Genomic DNA, 13,552 nt, shown 5'->3' with positions numbered 1-13,552 from the left:
ATTAATTTTATAAAGGAATAAATTCTCTACCAAATTTTTGATATTATCCATTAAAAATAAAATCCGAGTCGGATGCACTAAAACTGAAAAGGAAATGATCTTTTATGCAAAAAGGAAATGCACCAGCCGGGAATTGAACCCGGGTCTGTACCGTGGCAGGGTACTATTCTACCACTAGACCACTGGTGCTAACATGTCATTTTCAGCTCCCTCATAGGTATTAAGAAAACGTAAGAGGGACTGAAAATGAAACTAAACAGAATATTGTCCTCAATTGCAAAATGACCCGTTGGTAATTATTATTATTATTTTTGTCCAACATTGGCCATAACAATCAAATGATCAAATATGAGACAGTCACATGCAAATCGAAGAAAATGGTACATTGCACAATGTTTTTTTTACTCTGTTACACGAGAAAAATTTAAGAGCATTTTTTTCTATCCAAACTCCTTTTATGTTTTAAATCATTCAATTTTCACAACTTGTATTTGCAAGGCACACTTACGAATATGAGGTGACCGACCTTGAGGATCTAACTCCTCTCAAGACCGGTCTTATTCCCACATATTGAATTCGGGACAATACAGTGCTTCAATGCTTAATTTGCTAAACTCAAGCCCACAAAGCATGAATTACAACTACTATAGAAAATCTTTCCAAAGTCTAAAGGAAATTGAAAGACGAGACATTAAGAAATGGGAACACATAAAGTATAGAACACGAGTTTCAACTTTCATTTGTTATTAACACTGTAAAAACTTCATCTTGAACTCCTCTCCTCCATTTTTTTTTTTCTTTTTTTTTTCCCCACAAAAGAGGAGTGCACGATGACTTTCTAGGTGTGTAAATAGCAACTTCCGTTCACAAAATACAACGTCGTTCAATTCCGACAGTCAGATGGAAATGTTTCCATGTCCTAAAGCTCAGATCTTGGAGTCTTTCGGAGGAGTGTTGGCGAGCTTCCATTGCAGCCCCATCAGCAGTGCATTATCTCTACCACCAGCTACTTGGTCGATCGGTACAGCATCACAAATTTCGTTCAGGTCCTCTTCCTTCAGGCTCACCTTCAAGGAGTCAATGTTTGAATCCAGGTTCTTAATCTTTGTTGTCCCTGCAGTCGAAATTCAAAAACAAATAAACAATGTGTCAATGACGAGTTCTAAATCACAATGTCATATACTTGGAGCTCAAGTAAGATGAACCGAAGGCCACTTTTCTATTCCATCTAAGACAACCATTATAAGAACAAGCACAAGCTCATTGGCACATAAACAACGAGCTGCAGATGCAACGTTGCAGGTTTCACGTCAGTAGAATTTGAACAGAACAAAAATGTCATGAGGACTCACCCGGGATAGGTGCGACATCATTTCCTTGGTGGAGAACCCATGCTAGTGCTAGTTGAGCAGGAGAGCATTCGTGCTTTTTACCGAGGATTTCTATTCGGTTGTACATGTTCTTGTTCTTGTCTAAGTTCTCTCCTATGAACCGGGGATGTGAGGCCTTACAAAACGAAGAAAAACAACATGATTAGAATCAAACCCTACGCTGTCATTTTTCGTTATTCTACAGAACCAACATTTACTTTTACAATGGAATGAGGAGAAGAAATTACCACATAACTATTTGCAGAAACACTTTCAACAACTGCTTTGCCACCGAAAAAACCACGACCAAGTGGACTATATGGAACTATTCCGATGCCAAGCTCCCTATACACGAAAGCATTGAACAAAATGATTCACAAAAACTGCGATGAACTATACATACAAGGCCATCTTCAAAAGCATTCCCTTTTTTACTTAACAGAAACGGAATGATGGAAACAATTCATGGTACCAGTTTTGCATAACTCAGAGTCTCAGATTGGATTTTGAACATACCTGCAAAGTGGAACAATGTCTTCCTCAATATCACGAGTCCAGAGGGACCACTCGATTTGTATAGCCGTGATCGGATAAACTGCGTGTGCCCTCCTTATTGTGTCCGGGCTGGCCTCAGATAACCCGATATACTTTACTTTTCCTTCTTCCACAAGTTTCTTCAGCTTACCCACCTAAACTCCACGAAAAACAAACGTATCCAATCAGTTTATTCACAAGTTTGGTGATTTAGTTGATTGAGGAGGAGAATGACGTACAGTTTCCTCTATAGGCACCGAAGTATCCACCCGGTGATAGTAATACAGATCAATGTAGTCCACATCAAGACGTTTCAAGCTCCCCTCGCAGGATGAGCGGACATACTCGGGAGTTCCCTTCGGTGAAAGAACAGGAGGATCCACCTGTCCAACAATTCCAAACTTTGTAGCCACTTGAACTTTCTCCCTTGGCAACTGCTTCAAGGCCTAAATTACGCAACGTTGCAGTTAGAATCACCGAACATAACAACCGCGAAAGGTAACGGTATCTGCACTTTTCTGCTCCGTCATACAAAACACATATAAAAACATGGAGACATATACATTCAGTAGTGCAAACACATACCTTCCCAAGAAGAACTTCGTTCGTATGAGGTCCGTACACATCAGCTGTGTCAAAGAAAGTGATTCCCTTGCTGAAGGCATGTTTTATGATTGCGATACCATCCTCATCGGCAGCAGCAGAGTTATAAACCCCACTCAGGCCCATGCATCCAAAGCCCAATTTTGAAACCTGATTAACAAAGAAAATAAAAATTTTGCAACAAATCAGAAAAAAAAATGGTAGAAATATATTATAAAAAAAAAAAAAGTTGAGCTACTTCCAAAAGGTAAGCATCTAAGTCAACCTCTGCAACAAAGGTTAACCTCAAAACTCAAAGGCCTCGTTTGATAGAGAGGATTGGCTTGGGTATGACGATTATTCATGAAAAAAAAAGTTGTCCCTTTTAATTCTACCATTTTGTAGGGACTAGGAGGGATATATTTTCTTCATGATTAACCTTCAACATGGACAAAATCTTCTCATCTATTTCTTCCTTTAAAATGCCTTAAATGTAACGAATAGTCCCATTGAAATTAGTCCTCCCTATCAACCAAGGCCTAATGAAAATGGAGCTTAGAAATCATTGAAAGAGGCAAAACAATTAAGTCTCATTTAGAGTCAAGGATTTGATCAGATTGGATCACTCAGTAGATTTAACGGATGTTGATAGAAAATAAATGTCAAGTTCCAAATTTGGTCTCAGCCGAATATAAGAGATTGGTCACGAGCGAGGGAAACTTTTCCCTTCCAATAGGATTTGGAGGTTAAGTTTTCTTTGTGACTAATTCATCTTCCATTCTTTATTCAACATACATTGAATCCAACGACTCTAATCCAATCCAATCATTGACACCAAAACAAGCCCTTACATCTCTTTCTTTTACCAAAAAATGGAGATTAGCAAACTTTAGGCAAATTTGATGAGTTATATACTAAACAACCAACCATTTATTCACTTTCAAAACTTAATCTGAGAAACAAAAGACATAAATTGAATCACTTTCAGAATCTAAAAATGGATTGATTAATTAATTCATACCTCAAATCCACAGTTTCCAAGTTGCACTCTTGGAATCTGTATTCCCATCTCCTCAGCCATACTGTTCCCCTCCCTCTCTGAATTTCTTCAAAAAAAGAAAAAAGAAAAAGAAAAGCCAAATGAGAGAATATATTTATATGATTTAAAGAAAAGCCAAATGAGAGAATATATTTATATTTATATTTATATGCTGCTCGTCTAGAAGCAATGCTCGCGGTGAGGCGATTGCTCGGCTGGAGGCGATGCTCGTTGCGAAGCGGCTCGGCTTATGACGTTCTTCATTGTGAGTATGCACTCGATTTCTGCATGAGCTCATTATGAGTTAACTCTTGACATGGCTCGAGTCCGCTTGTCGGGTTCGCATATTGGGTCTATGTGTCGGATCCACGGATCGGGTCCACAAGTCGGGTCTTTGAGTTGGGGCCATACGTAGGGTCTGTGAGTCGGGGTTCGAGCTCAAGGGTGTCCAAGTTTGACGATGTCTAATCTCATAAGTGCCCGAACGAATGGGTGTCCAAGCTCGCGGGTGTCTAAGCACATAGGTGTCCAAATGAGCGAGTGTCCGAGGAAGTGGGTGTCCGGCCAGACAAAAGATTACCGTTCAGACTAAATCTTTGTCACCATAAGAATGTGGCTCATCAATCTATAAGTTGGTAGGCTTCTTTATCAATGACAATGTTGATCAATAGAGTCTAGTTGCTCAATAATTCCTAACAATAAATGACAATATAAATATGACCGTATAATGAATAAATCAAATTGACAAAATTTGTTTTGTTAAGGCAAAATATTGTACCATGTGCCTTCTATAAATAAATAATTTATTGAGTCGGTAAATCACATGTTGTACAAGTGACACAGTTTAATGGCAGTCACAATTCATGCACATATAACTATGCATATCAGTTTGTACTTGTCACTTGTATCAGTAGCTGCATGACTCTATTTATCATGTTGCACATACCATGTCATGAACTATTAATCAAATGCAAATAGTACTATCTAAATATCATGCTGACTGTCACTGCGACAAGATTGAAAAAAGTGCATAAAGCAATTACTTATATATATATAGTGGCACTTAATGTATAGTGAACAAAATAGGCAATGTGGCGTGTATGAAGCATATACAGTAATTACGTACGAAAATAATATTTAAATAATAAATATAGTGTTCATAATGATTAAAGTTGTGTTATTTTAAAAGGGAGGTGGCCGACATATTAATAAAAGAATAATGAATTCTAATCTTCTTCGTAGTTGTCTCGTGGGTTTTTTCAGAAAGTGGGCATGGTGGGAACATGAACTCCCCTTCATGATGAAAGTCTTATCTTTTTCAAAAGTTGGTGGGCATCTTCTAGTACAACAGAAAGTGGAGACGGGGAACCTTGGTGTAGTGTAGTGGGAACCTTGCACTAGTTCTTATCTTATTCATGAGTGCTTCTCGTGGGTGTTTTTTCAGGCCACTGGTTCATTGATCTGCTCGTTAGTGGCGGTCTCAATTTGGTCAGTGTATTTCTGATAGCAAGTGACGGTTTGGAAGCATGTCAGCTCTTGGCTAAAATCCGGTAACCCAATAGTGTGGTGAAGAATCCTGTGCGTCCCGTAATCGTTCAAGTTGGGTCCTCCAACTATACAAATCAATGGCAGACTCTCACTGTAAGCTCCCGCGATAGCATTGAGAACACTGAGCCCACCCACAGTGAAAGTAACAACACACGCCCCGACTCCCCGAGACTGGGCGTAGCCGTCAGCAGCGTACCCGACGTTGAGTTTGTTGCAGCAGCTGATGTTGGTGAGCCCGGGCTCGGCGATGAGGTGGGCAATGAGGGTTAAGTTCAAGTCACCGGGGACAGTGAACACGTCGGTGACGCCGATTTGGACGAGTCGGTGGGCGATGTGGCCACCCAGAGTGGCGTCAGAGGAGTTGACGGTGGAGGGGGCAAAGCTTTGGATTGCTAAAGCGGCGCTGTTCGGTAGGCTGTCGACGTCAGTGCACGCAGGCTTGCAGACGTCGAGGGAACCGATTTTGGTGTCTATAGGTTTTTGAACTGGGTTTTGATCGTACTAAAAAACCGTTCTTGAAAACTATTCGGAAAACAGAAAATATGGGAACTTTGCAATGGGATTTGAAGACTGCGATTTGGGTTTTTCTGGGATTTATGGAATTTGGTTTTTTGCATATCCACAGTGGAGACAGGTGGTTTGATGAAAAAATGAAAGAGAACCGACATAGCTTTTCGTGTTGATTCCCACGGACGGCGCCAAATGTTGATGAACAAAATCGGCGAGGATTTTGGTACAACATAAAATGTCAAGTTTATGACTTTTGCTAGATTGCTATGATCATTAGTGTGGATAAGTATGCAAATAGATAGAGACAGGGAATCAAACAACACAAGATGTATCGTGGTTCACCCAAGTTGGGCTACATCCACATTAGTGTCGATTCTGTTTCACTATTGTGGATTGCAATGGACAAGCAAGGGAGCTCTCTGTGTGCTGCCCTTTGCTATCTCTCCCCCTCTAATGATTGCGAGGGAGCCCTTTTATAGAATAAGGGTTTCCTCCCCTTTTACATGAATCATGGGCTAAGTAATGAAGCCTAAATAATGAGGCCCAATATATGGTACAACAAGCTATAAAATTAATTAGCAATATAAGAAGTAGCCTAATTATTTACAAGCACATGCAATGTACCGCTTTTTTTTTTTATGTGAGATTGATACTCTCAACAAATTAAATGTTTTGGGGTAATTTTACGCACAATCTTTGGGTGTTTTTTTTTTCCACTGTGGATTATGGATTAAACTCGACAATTGTGATTGTATTTGTAAATTTATGGCATGTCATTACACGGACGTTTTCAATTTCAAGCCTCCAAGTAGAGTTCCGAGGCCATGGATAGAGCTTTAACATGGAGATGAAGTCTCTAAGTTAGGGCTCGTTTGAAAGTATTTTTACACGATTGAAAACATTATTAGAGAAAAAACTGTTATATGCTTCTTGTAAGAATTACTTCAAATGCTTTTCTACGATTCACTTGCATTTTTACTAAAAATTAGTTACAAAATTATTTTCACCAAAAATGTTTTCGACCATGTTAAAAACACTTTTAAACGAGCTCAGCTCTTATTAAATCAATAATAAAAAAGCTAGGCATGTCAACAGAAATGAGCAGTATTGGCCAAATAGTACTACATGCGCTTTAGGTACAAGTTGGTATGTTGCTATGCTTTTGCTGGTGTATTTGCAAACTTCCATGACCAGCTAACGAAACTGTCACTATATCTTTCCCCTGCCGCACCGTTGATGGGTATCGCATCAGAAACCTCCTTCACATCTCCTTCAGTGAGTTTCACTCTCAACGATCCGATATTATCATCGAGATTTTTTATCTTTGTCGTCCCTAAAAGAACACAATGAGATGTAAGTATGCTTCGTTTTCAAGTTTATTAAAAATGGATCGTCCAGTTAGTAAGTTAATACGAACATACCAGGGATTGGTACCACGCCATCACCTTGGCTAAGAATCCAAGCTAGGGCAACTTGTGCAGGGGTGCATCCGTGCTTCTCGGACAACTTTCGTACGTTGCCAAAGATGACCTTGTTGTTCTCCAAGTTGTCTCCTGTGAATCGAGGACAGAAACCTGATACCTGATAACAAAATCAATAGCCATCAAATAACCGTTCTTGTTCACATAATTAAGCATATCGCTACCCCGGAACTCCCTTACCAGAAAATTATTTGTAGGTAGACTTTCGACAACTCCTTTGCCACCAAAAAATCCGCGACCAAGTGGGCTGTATGGCACTATTCCGATTCCAAGCTCCCTGTGGTTCCAACAAAAGCGACAATATTTTCTCACATTGATCAATTGACTAAGATGCGGGAACAATCAACCAGCCACCAAGTAGTTACCTGCAAAGCGGGACAATTTCTTCCTCGATATCTCGAGTCCAAAGGGACCACTCCATTTGTATAGCAGTTAAGGGATGAACTGCATGAGCCCTTCTTATTGTGTCCGGGCTAGCTTCCGATAATCCGATGTACTTAATTTTTCCCTCGTTCACCAGCTTATTTAGCTCCTCCATCTGTCCTTACAAAAATTGTAACTGAGTAACAAAAAAAATGGAAAAAGGCTTCACACTGCACTTCAAAAGTGGGGGAAAATATCTCACTTACAGTGTCCTCTATGGGGACTGTTTTATCGATCCGGTGCTGATAGTAAAGATCAATGTAGTCCACGCCAAGGCGCTTCAGGCTAGCCTCGCAGCAGGAACGGACATATTCAGGACTGCCATTTACTAGTATATGATGAGGTTCAAATTTTACGATACCAAACTTTGTAGCCAACTGAACTTTGTCTCGTGGCAATTGCTTCAATGCCTGAAGTTAAACCGATCGAAGACAGCGTAAATGACTAACATTAAATGCATACCAACAACCCTAGACACTCTTAGACTCTTTTCAGAACCTGCTCCAATTTCGAGTCAAGAGATACTAAACCCTTGCTTGCTGCACAAGGCAGATTAAAACTTTGAATTATGGAAAGACTAATTTCAGAGCACATTACCTTTCCAACCAAAACTTCATTAGTATGAGGTCCATAAACATCTGATGTATCAAAGAATGTAATTCCCTTATCGAATGCGTGCTTGATGATCGATATGCCAAGCTCTTCGGGGAGTGGATCGTTGTAGATTCCAGAGAGCCCCATACACCCAAATCCCAACTTGGAAACCTGCACAACAAATGAATTCACAATTTGCAAAAAATCAATGTGAAATAATGCTAATTTTTATTTGGAGGGAAGCAAAAAACATAACCGAGTTGCAGAAATGATAAGCTGGAAGTAAAGAATCTGAAATGGTTTCACCTCAAATCCCTGAGTTCCGAGTTGCACTCTTGGAATTTGAACTTTCTGCTCCTCCGCCATTCTTCTTCTTCGATCTTCTTTGATCTTGGTGCACTCTTGGAACTCTTTTTGTCCCCTGTTTGGTGAAGTGAGAGCGAACTTATGGGCGTTTTACGCACTAAACTTCATGTCGTCATTGATTACATCAGCTTATCTTTTAGATCACTGCGTGTGTCATTAGCCATTAAGGAACTAAATCCAAAGCTAAACTCGTGAGTGCTATATCAAATATTATTTGGAAGTTTGTTAGTGTCCAAAAGCCTACTTCCAACACCACTTTGTTAATTACCACTTGCATTACCTGCACGGCTGCACCATCTGTCAGATATTGGGTTTTATGATTAAAAAAACCTCGATATTAGTTTAAGAGGGGTAGCATATTTAAACCATTTTTTTCTCATAGATACGATGTGAGATATTCAACAAAAACCATACTCTAATTGCGTGAAACGTTAAAATAATCTCTCTTATTACATATAATTTCCCATTAATGTGCCTGCCATGTATGAGTCCAGTATAATTTTATAAGAAACGGAAATTTTCAGGGATAAGTAGTCCCCGGATCATTGTGTCTGTCCATGAGTGTTACAATTTCGAAATGGAAATTACGCTTAGGAATATGATCTTATTATGATGTTGAAATATCCGTAACTGCTTCATAGACTTCGATTGGATTGCAATTTTCTCGCAGAAACTCTGCAGATTCGATTGTGTATACAAACATTTAAGATGGTCTGTTGCATTCTTTTGCTGGTGTGTTTGCAAACATTTTCAGCTCCGCCCAAATATTAATAAAACGTAAGAGGGACTAAAAATGATAATAAACTGAATGTTGTCCTCAATTGCAAAATGACCCGTTGGTAATTATTATTATTATTTTTGTCCAACATTGGCCATAACAATCAAATGATCAAATATGAGACAATCACATGCAAATCGAAGAAAATGGTAAATTGTACAATGTCTTTTTTACTCTGTTACACGAGAAAAATTCAAAGACATTTTTATCTATCCAAACTCCTTTTATGTTTTAAATCATTCAATTTTCACAACTTGTATTTGCAAGGCACACTTACCAATATGAGGTGACCGACCTTGAGGGTCTGACTCCTCTCAAGACCGGTCTTATTCCCACATATTGAATTCGGAACAATACAATGCTTCAATGCTTAATTTGCTAAACTCAAGCCCACAAAGCATGAATTACAACTACTATAGAAAATCTTTCCAAAGTCCAAAGGAAATTGAAAGAAGAGACATTAAGAAATGGGAACACATAAAGTATAGAACACGAGTTTCAACTTTCATTTGTTATTAACACTGTAAAAACTTCATCTTGAACTCCTCTCCTCCATTTTTTTTTTCTTTATTTTTTTCACACAAAACAGGAGTGCACGATGACGTTCTAGGTGTGTAAATAGCAGCTTCCGTTCACAAAATACTATGTCGTTCAATTCCGACAGTCAGATGGAAACGTTTCCATGTCCTAAAGCTCAGATCTTGGAGTCTTTCGGAGGAGTGTTGGCGAGCTTCCATTGCAGCCCCATCAGGAGGGCATTATCTCTATCACCAGCTACTTGGTCGATCGGTACAGCATCAAAAATTTCGTTCAGGTCCTCTTCTTTCAGGCTCACCTTCAAGGAGTCAATGTTTGAATCCAGGTTCTTAATCTTTGTTGTCCCTGCAGTCGAAATTCAAAAACAAATAAACGATGTGTCGATGACGAGTTCTAAATCACAATGTCATATACTTGGAGCTCAAGTAAGATGAACCGAAAGCAGCTTTTCTATTCTATCTAAGACAACCATTATAAGAACAAGCACAAGTTCATTGGCACGGAAACAACGAGCTGCAGATGCAACGTAGCAGGTTTCGCATCAAATGAACTTGATGAGAACAAAAATGTAATGAGGACTCACCCGGGATAGGTACGACATCATTTCCTTGGTGGAGAACCCATGCTAGTGCTAGTTGAGCAGGAGAGCATTCGTGCTTTTTACCGAGGATTTCTATTCGGTTGTACATGTTCTTGTTCTTGTCTAAGTTCTCTCCTATGAACCGGGGATGTGAGGCCTTACAAAACGAAGAAAAACAACATGATTAGAATCAAACCCTACGCTGTCATTTTTCGTTATTCTACAGAACCAACATTTACTTTTACAATGGAATGAGGAGAAGAAATTACCACATAACTATTTGCAGAAACACTTTCAACAACTGCTTTGCCACCGAAAAAACCACGACCAAGTGGACTATATGGAACTATTCCGATGCCAAGCTCCCTATACACGATAGCATTGAACAAAATGATTCACAAAAACTGCGATGAACTATACATACAAGGCCATCTTCAAAAGCATTCCCTTTTTTACTTAACAGAAACGGAATGATGGAAACAATTCATGGTACCAGTTTTGCATAACTCAGAGTCTCAGATTGGATTTTGAACATACCTGCAAAGTGGAACAATGTCTTCGTCAATATCACGAGTCCAGAGGGACCACTCGATTTGTATAGCTGTGATCGGATAAATTGCGTGTGCCCTCCTTATTGTGTCCGGGCTGGCCTCAGATAACCCGATATACTTTACTTTTCCTTCTTCCACAAGTTTCTTCAGCTCACCCACCTAAACTCCACGAAAAACAAACGTATCTAATCAGTTTATACACAAGTTTGGTGCTTTAGTTGATTGAGGAGGAGAATGACGTACAGTTTCCTCTATAGGCACTGAAGTATCCACCCGGTGGTAGTAATACAGATCAATGTAGTCCACATCAAGACGTTTCAAGCTCCCCTCGCAGGATGAGCGGACATACTCGGGAGTTCCTTTCGCTGAAACAACAGGAGGATCCACCTGTCCAACAATTCCAAACTTTGTAGCCACTTGAACTTTCTCCCTTGGCAACTGCTTCAAGGCCTAAATTACGCAACGTTGCAGTTAGAATCACCGAACATAACAACCGCGAAAGGTAACGGTATCTGCATTTTTCTGCTCCGTCATACAAAACTCATATAAAAACATAGAGACATATACATTCAGTAGTGCAAACACATACCTTCCCAAGAAGAACTTCGTTCGTATGAGGTCCGTACACATTAGCTGTGTCAAAGAAAGTGATTCCTTTGCTGAAGGCATGTTTTATGATTGCGATACCATCCTCATCGGCAACAGGAGAGTTATAAATCCCACTCAGGCCCATGCATCCAAACCCCAATTTTGAAACCTGATTAACAAAGAAAATAAAAATTTTGCAACAAATCAGGAAAAAAATGGTAGAAATATATTAAAAAAAAAATTGAGCTACTTCCAACCACAGAAGGTAAGCATCTAAATCAACCTCTGCAACAAAGGTTAACCTCAAAACTCAAACGCCTCATTTGATAGAGAGGATTGGCTTGGGTACAACGATTATTCATGAAAAAAAAAGTTGTCCCTTTTAATTCTATCGTTTTGTAGGGACTTGGAGGGATATATTTTCTTCGTGATTAACCTTCAACATGGACAAAATCTTCTCATCTATTTCTTCCCTTAAAATGCCTTAAATGAAACGAATAGTCCTATTGAAATTAGTCCTCCCTATCAACCAAGGCCTAATGAAAATGGAGCCTAGAAAGCATTGAAAGAGGCAAAACTCTTAAGTCTCATTTAGAGTCAAGGATTGGATCAGATTGGATAACTCAGTAGATTTAACGGATGTTGAAAGAAAATAAATGTCAAATTCCAAATTTGGTCTCAACCGAAGATAAGAGATTGGTCACGAGGGAAACTTTTCCCTTCCAATAGGATTTGGAGGTTTTCTTTGTGACTAATCCATCTTGCATTCTTCATTCAACATACATTGAATCTAAAGAGTCTAATCCAATCCAATCATTGACACCAAAACAAGCCCTTAATTCTCTTTCTTTTACCAAAAAATGGAGATTTGCAAACTGTAGGCAAATTTGTTGAGTTAAATACTACACAACCAACCATTTATTCACTTTCAAAACTTAATCTGAGAAACAAAAGACATAAATCGAAACACTTTCAGAATCAAAAAATGGATTAATTAATTAATTCATACCTCAAATCCACAGTTTCCAAGTTGCACTCTTGGAATCTGTATTCCCATCTCCTCAGCCATACTGTTCCCCTCCCTCTCTGAACTTCTTCAAAAAAAAAAAAATATAAAAAAAATATAAAAAAAGCCAAATGAGAGAATATATTTATATGATTTGAAATCGCAAACTGCTGACCATTATTAGCCTAAATAACAATCAAGTCTATAGCTGCCAACATTGACCAAGTGATTTTTCGTTGCAGACAAGGCCAGGATAAGATATATTATTGACACTCCCTCCCACCTCATTGGATCACAGACTTTGGTCTGTTTGCAGCAAAGAAGTCAATTTTTTCTTCTTAGAGTGATTTCCGTACGTTGTTTTTTAACTTCCGTACAATCTTCTTAAATTTTAACAATTGATTTTTCTTTAATTTGTTCAATCTAATGACAAAAAAAAAAAAAAATAATAATAATAATACATACAGTAAGTGAAAACGGTGTGCATAAATCGTTTTTATTTCCTTTATGCATACGGGAATAAATCTGATTTTTTTTTTTCAACACATACAATAAAGAAAAATATGGATTGAAAATTTGTGTGTCCAAAGACATAATGCGAGATATTACTTTTTACCTCTCAAGTCCTTGGCTACCCAAATTGACTTTAGAAACTTTGGACCTTTCTCTCGCTCTCTAAAACAAACGTAAAAAAATGAGAAAAAGAAAAACAAGGAAATGCACCAGCCAGGAATCGAACGCGGGTCTGTACCGTGGCAGAGTACTCTTCTACCACTAGACCACTGGTGCGAACATGTCGATTTCAGCTCCCGCCTTATTATTGCCTCGACAGAAAGTGGAGTGAAAGGTGCCGGAAAGGAAATTACACCGAATGATGTCCGTATTTGCAAAAGGACACATTGGCAATTATAAATTTATAATCAGTAATACGACAAACGACGCGCGCGCGCGCCGGGGGGGGGGGGGGGGGGGGGGGGGCGGTCGAAATAAAAATATTGCAAAATACATAATGTCTTTTCTACCCGACTCCAAGATGTAAAAGTGAACGCTGCTTGGCTGCTGAAG

At 39.0% G+C, this 13,552-nt stretch overlaps 4 protein-coding genes and 1 non-coding gene across 6 annotated transcripts; all 5 read right to left on the bottom strand.

Moving 5' to 3' along the window:
• Positions 1-118: 118 nt before the first annotated feature.
• Positions 119-189, bottom strand: TRNAG-GCC (transfer RNA glycine (anticodon GCC)). Its single transcript has one exon. It is a non-coding gene; the product is annotated as a tRNA-Gly (tRNA).
• A 384-nt stretch (positions 190-573) lies between these two features.
• LOC137745600 (probable aldo-keto reductase 1) lies at positions 574-3,645 on the bottom strand. The gene is made up of 7 exons (XM_068485576.1): positions 3,508-3,645; positions 2,490-2,657; positions 2,144-2,350; positions 1,887-2,059; positions 1,619-1,715; positions 1,353-1,506; positions 574-1,114 (listed from the first exon to the last, which is right to left on the bottom strand). The coding sequence occupies exons 1-7, from the start codon at positions 3,565-3,567 to the stop codon at positions 927-929; spliced, it is 1,047 nt and encodes a 348-aa protein (XP_068341677.1). The 5' UTR covers positions 3,568-3,645; the 3' UTR covers positions 574-926.
• Positions 3,646-4,965: 1,320 nt separating this feature from the next.
• On the bottom strand, positions 4,966-5,741 carry LOC137745429 (pyruvate decarboxylase 4-like). The gene is made up of 2 exons (XM_068485393.1): positions 5,736-5,741; positions 4,966-5,574 (listed from the first exon to the last, which is right to left on the bottom strand). The coding sequence occupies exons 1-2, from the start codon at positions 5,739-5,741 to the stop codon at positions 4,966-4,968; spliced, it is 615 nt and encodes a 204-aa protein (XP_068341494.1).
• Positions 5,742-6,523: 782 nt separating this feature from the next.
• Positions 6,524-8,481, bottom strand: LOC137745723 (probable aldo-keto reductase 1). Its single transcript, XM_068485726.1, has 7 exons — positions 8,388-8,481; positions 8,085-8,252; positions 7,694-7,897; positions 7,430-7,602; positions 7,245-7,341; positions 7,005-7,164; positions 6,524-6,916 (listed from the first exon to the last, which is right to left on the bottom strand). The coding sequence occupies exons 1-7, from the start codon at positions 8,445-8,447 to the stop codon at positions 6,738-6,740; spliced, it is 1,041 nt and encodes a 346-aa protein (XP_068341827.1). The 5' UTR covers positions 8,448-8,481; the 3' UTR covers positions 6,524-6,737.
• Positions 8,482-9,728: 1,247 nt separating this feature from the next.
• Positions 9,729-12,603, bottom strand: LOC137745409 (probable aldo-keto reductase 1). 2 transcript variants are annotated; one of them, XM_068485359.1, is made up of 7 exons: positions 12,491-12,603; positions 11,483-11,650; positions 11,137-11,343; positions 10,880-11,052; positions 10,612-10,708; positions 10,346-10,499; positions 9,729-10,107 (listed from the first exon to the last, which is right to left on the bottom strand). In XM_068485359.1, the coding sequence occupies exons 1-7, from the start codon at positions 12,548-12,550 to the stop codon at positions 9,920-9,922; spliced, it is 1,047 nt and encodes a 348-aa protein (XP_068341460.1). In that variant the 5' UTR covers positions 12,551-12,603; the 3' UTR covers positions 9,729-9,919. The 2 variants fall into 2 exon arrangements, with proteins under 2 accessions (XP_068341460.1, XP_068341462.1); XM_068485361.1 differs by lacking the exon at positions 12,491-12,603 and adding an exon at positions 11,765-12,162.
• Positions 12,604-13,552: the final 949 nt, after the last annotated feature.

Source organism: Pyrus communis, chromosome 9, assembly GCF_963583255.1.
Source record: "Pyrus communis chromosome 9, drPyrComm1.1, whole genome shotgun sequence".
NCBI classification, from domain to species: Eukaryota; Viridiplantae; Streptophyta; class Magnoliopsida; order Rosales; family Rosaceae; genus Pyrus; species Pyrus communis.
The sequence above is the reverse complement of the archived record's forward strand: the minus strand, read 5'-3'. Positions and strand labels throughout refer to the sequence as shown.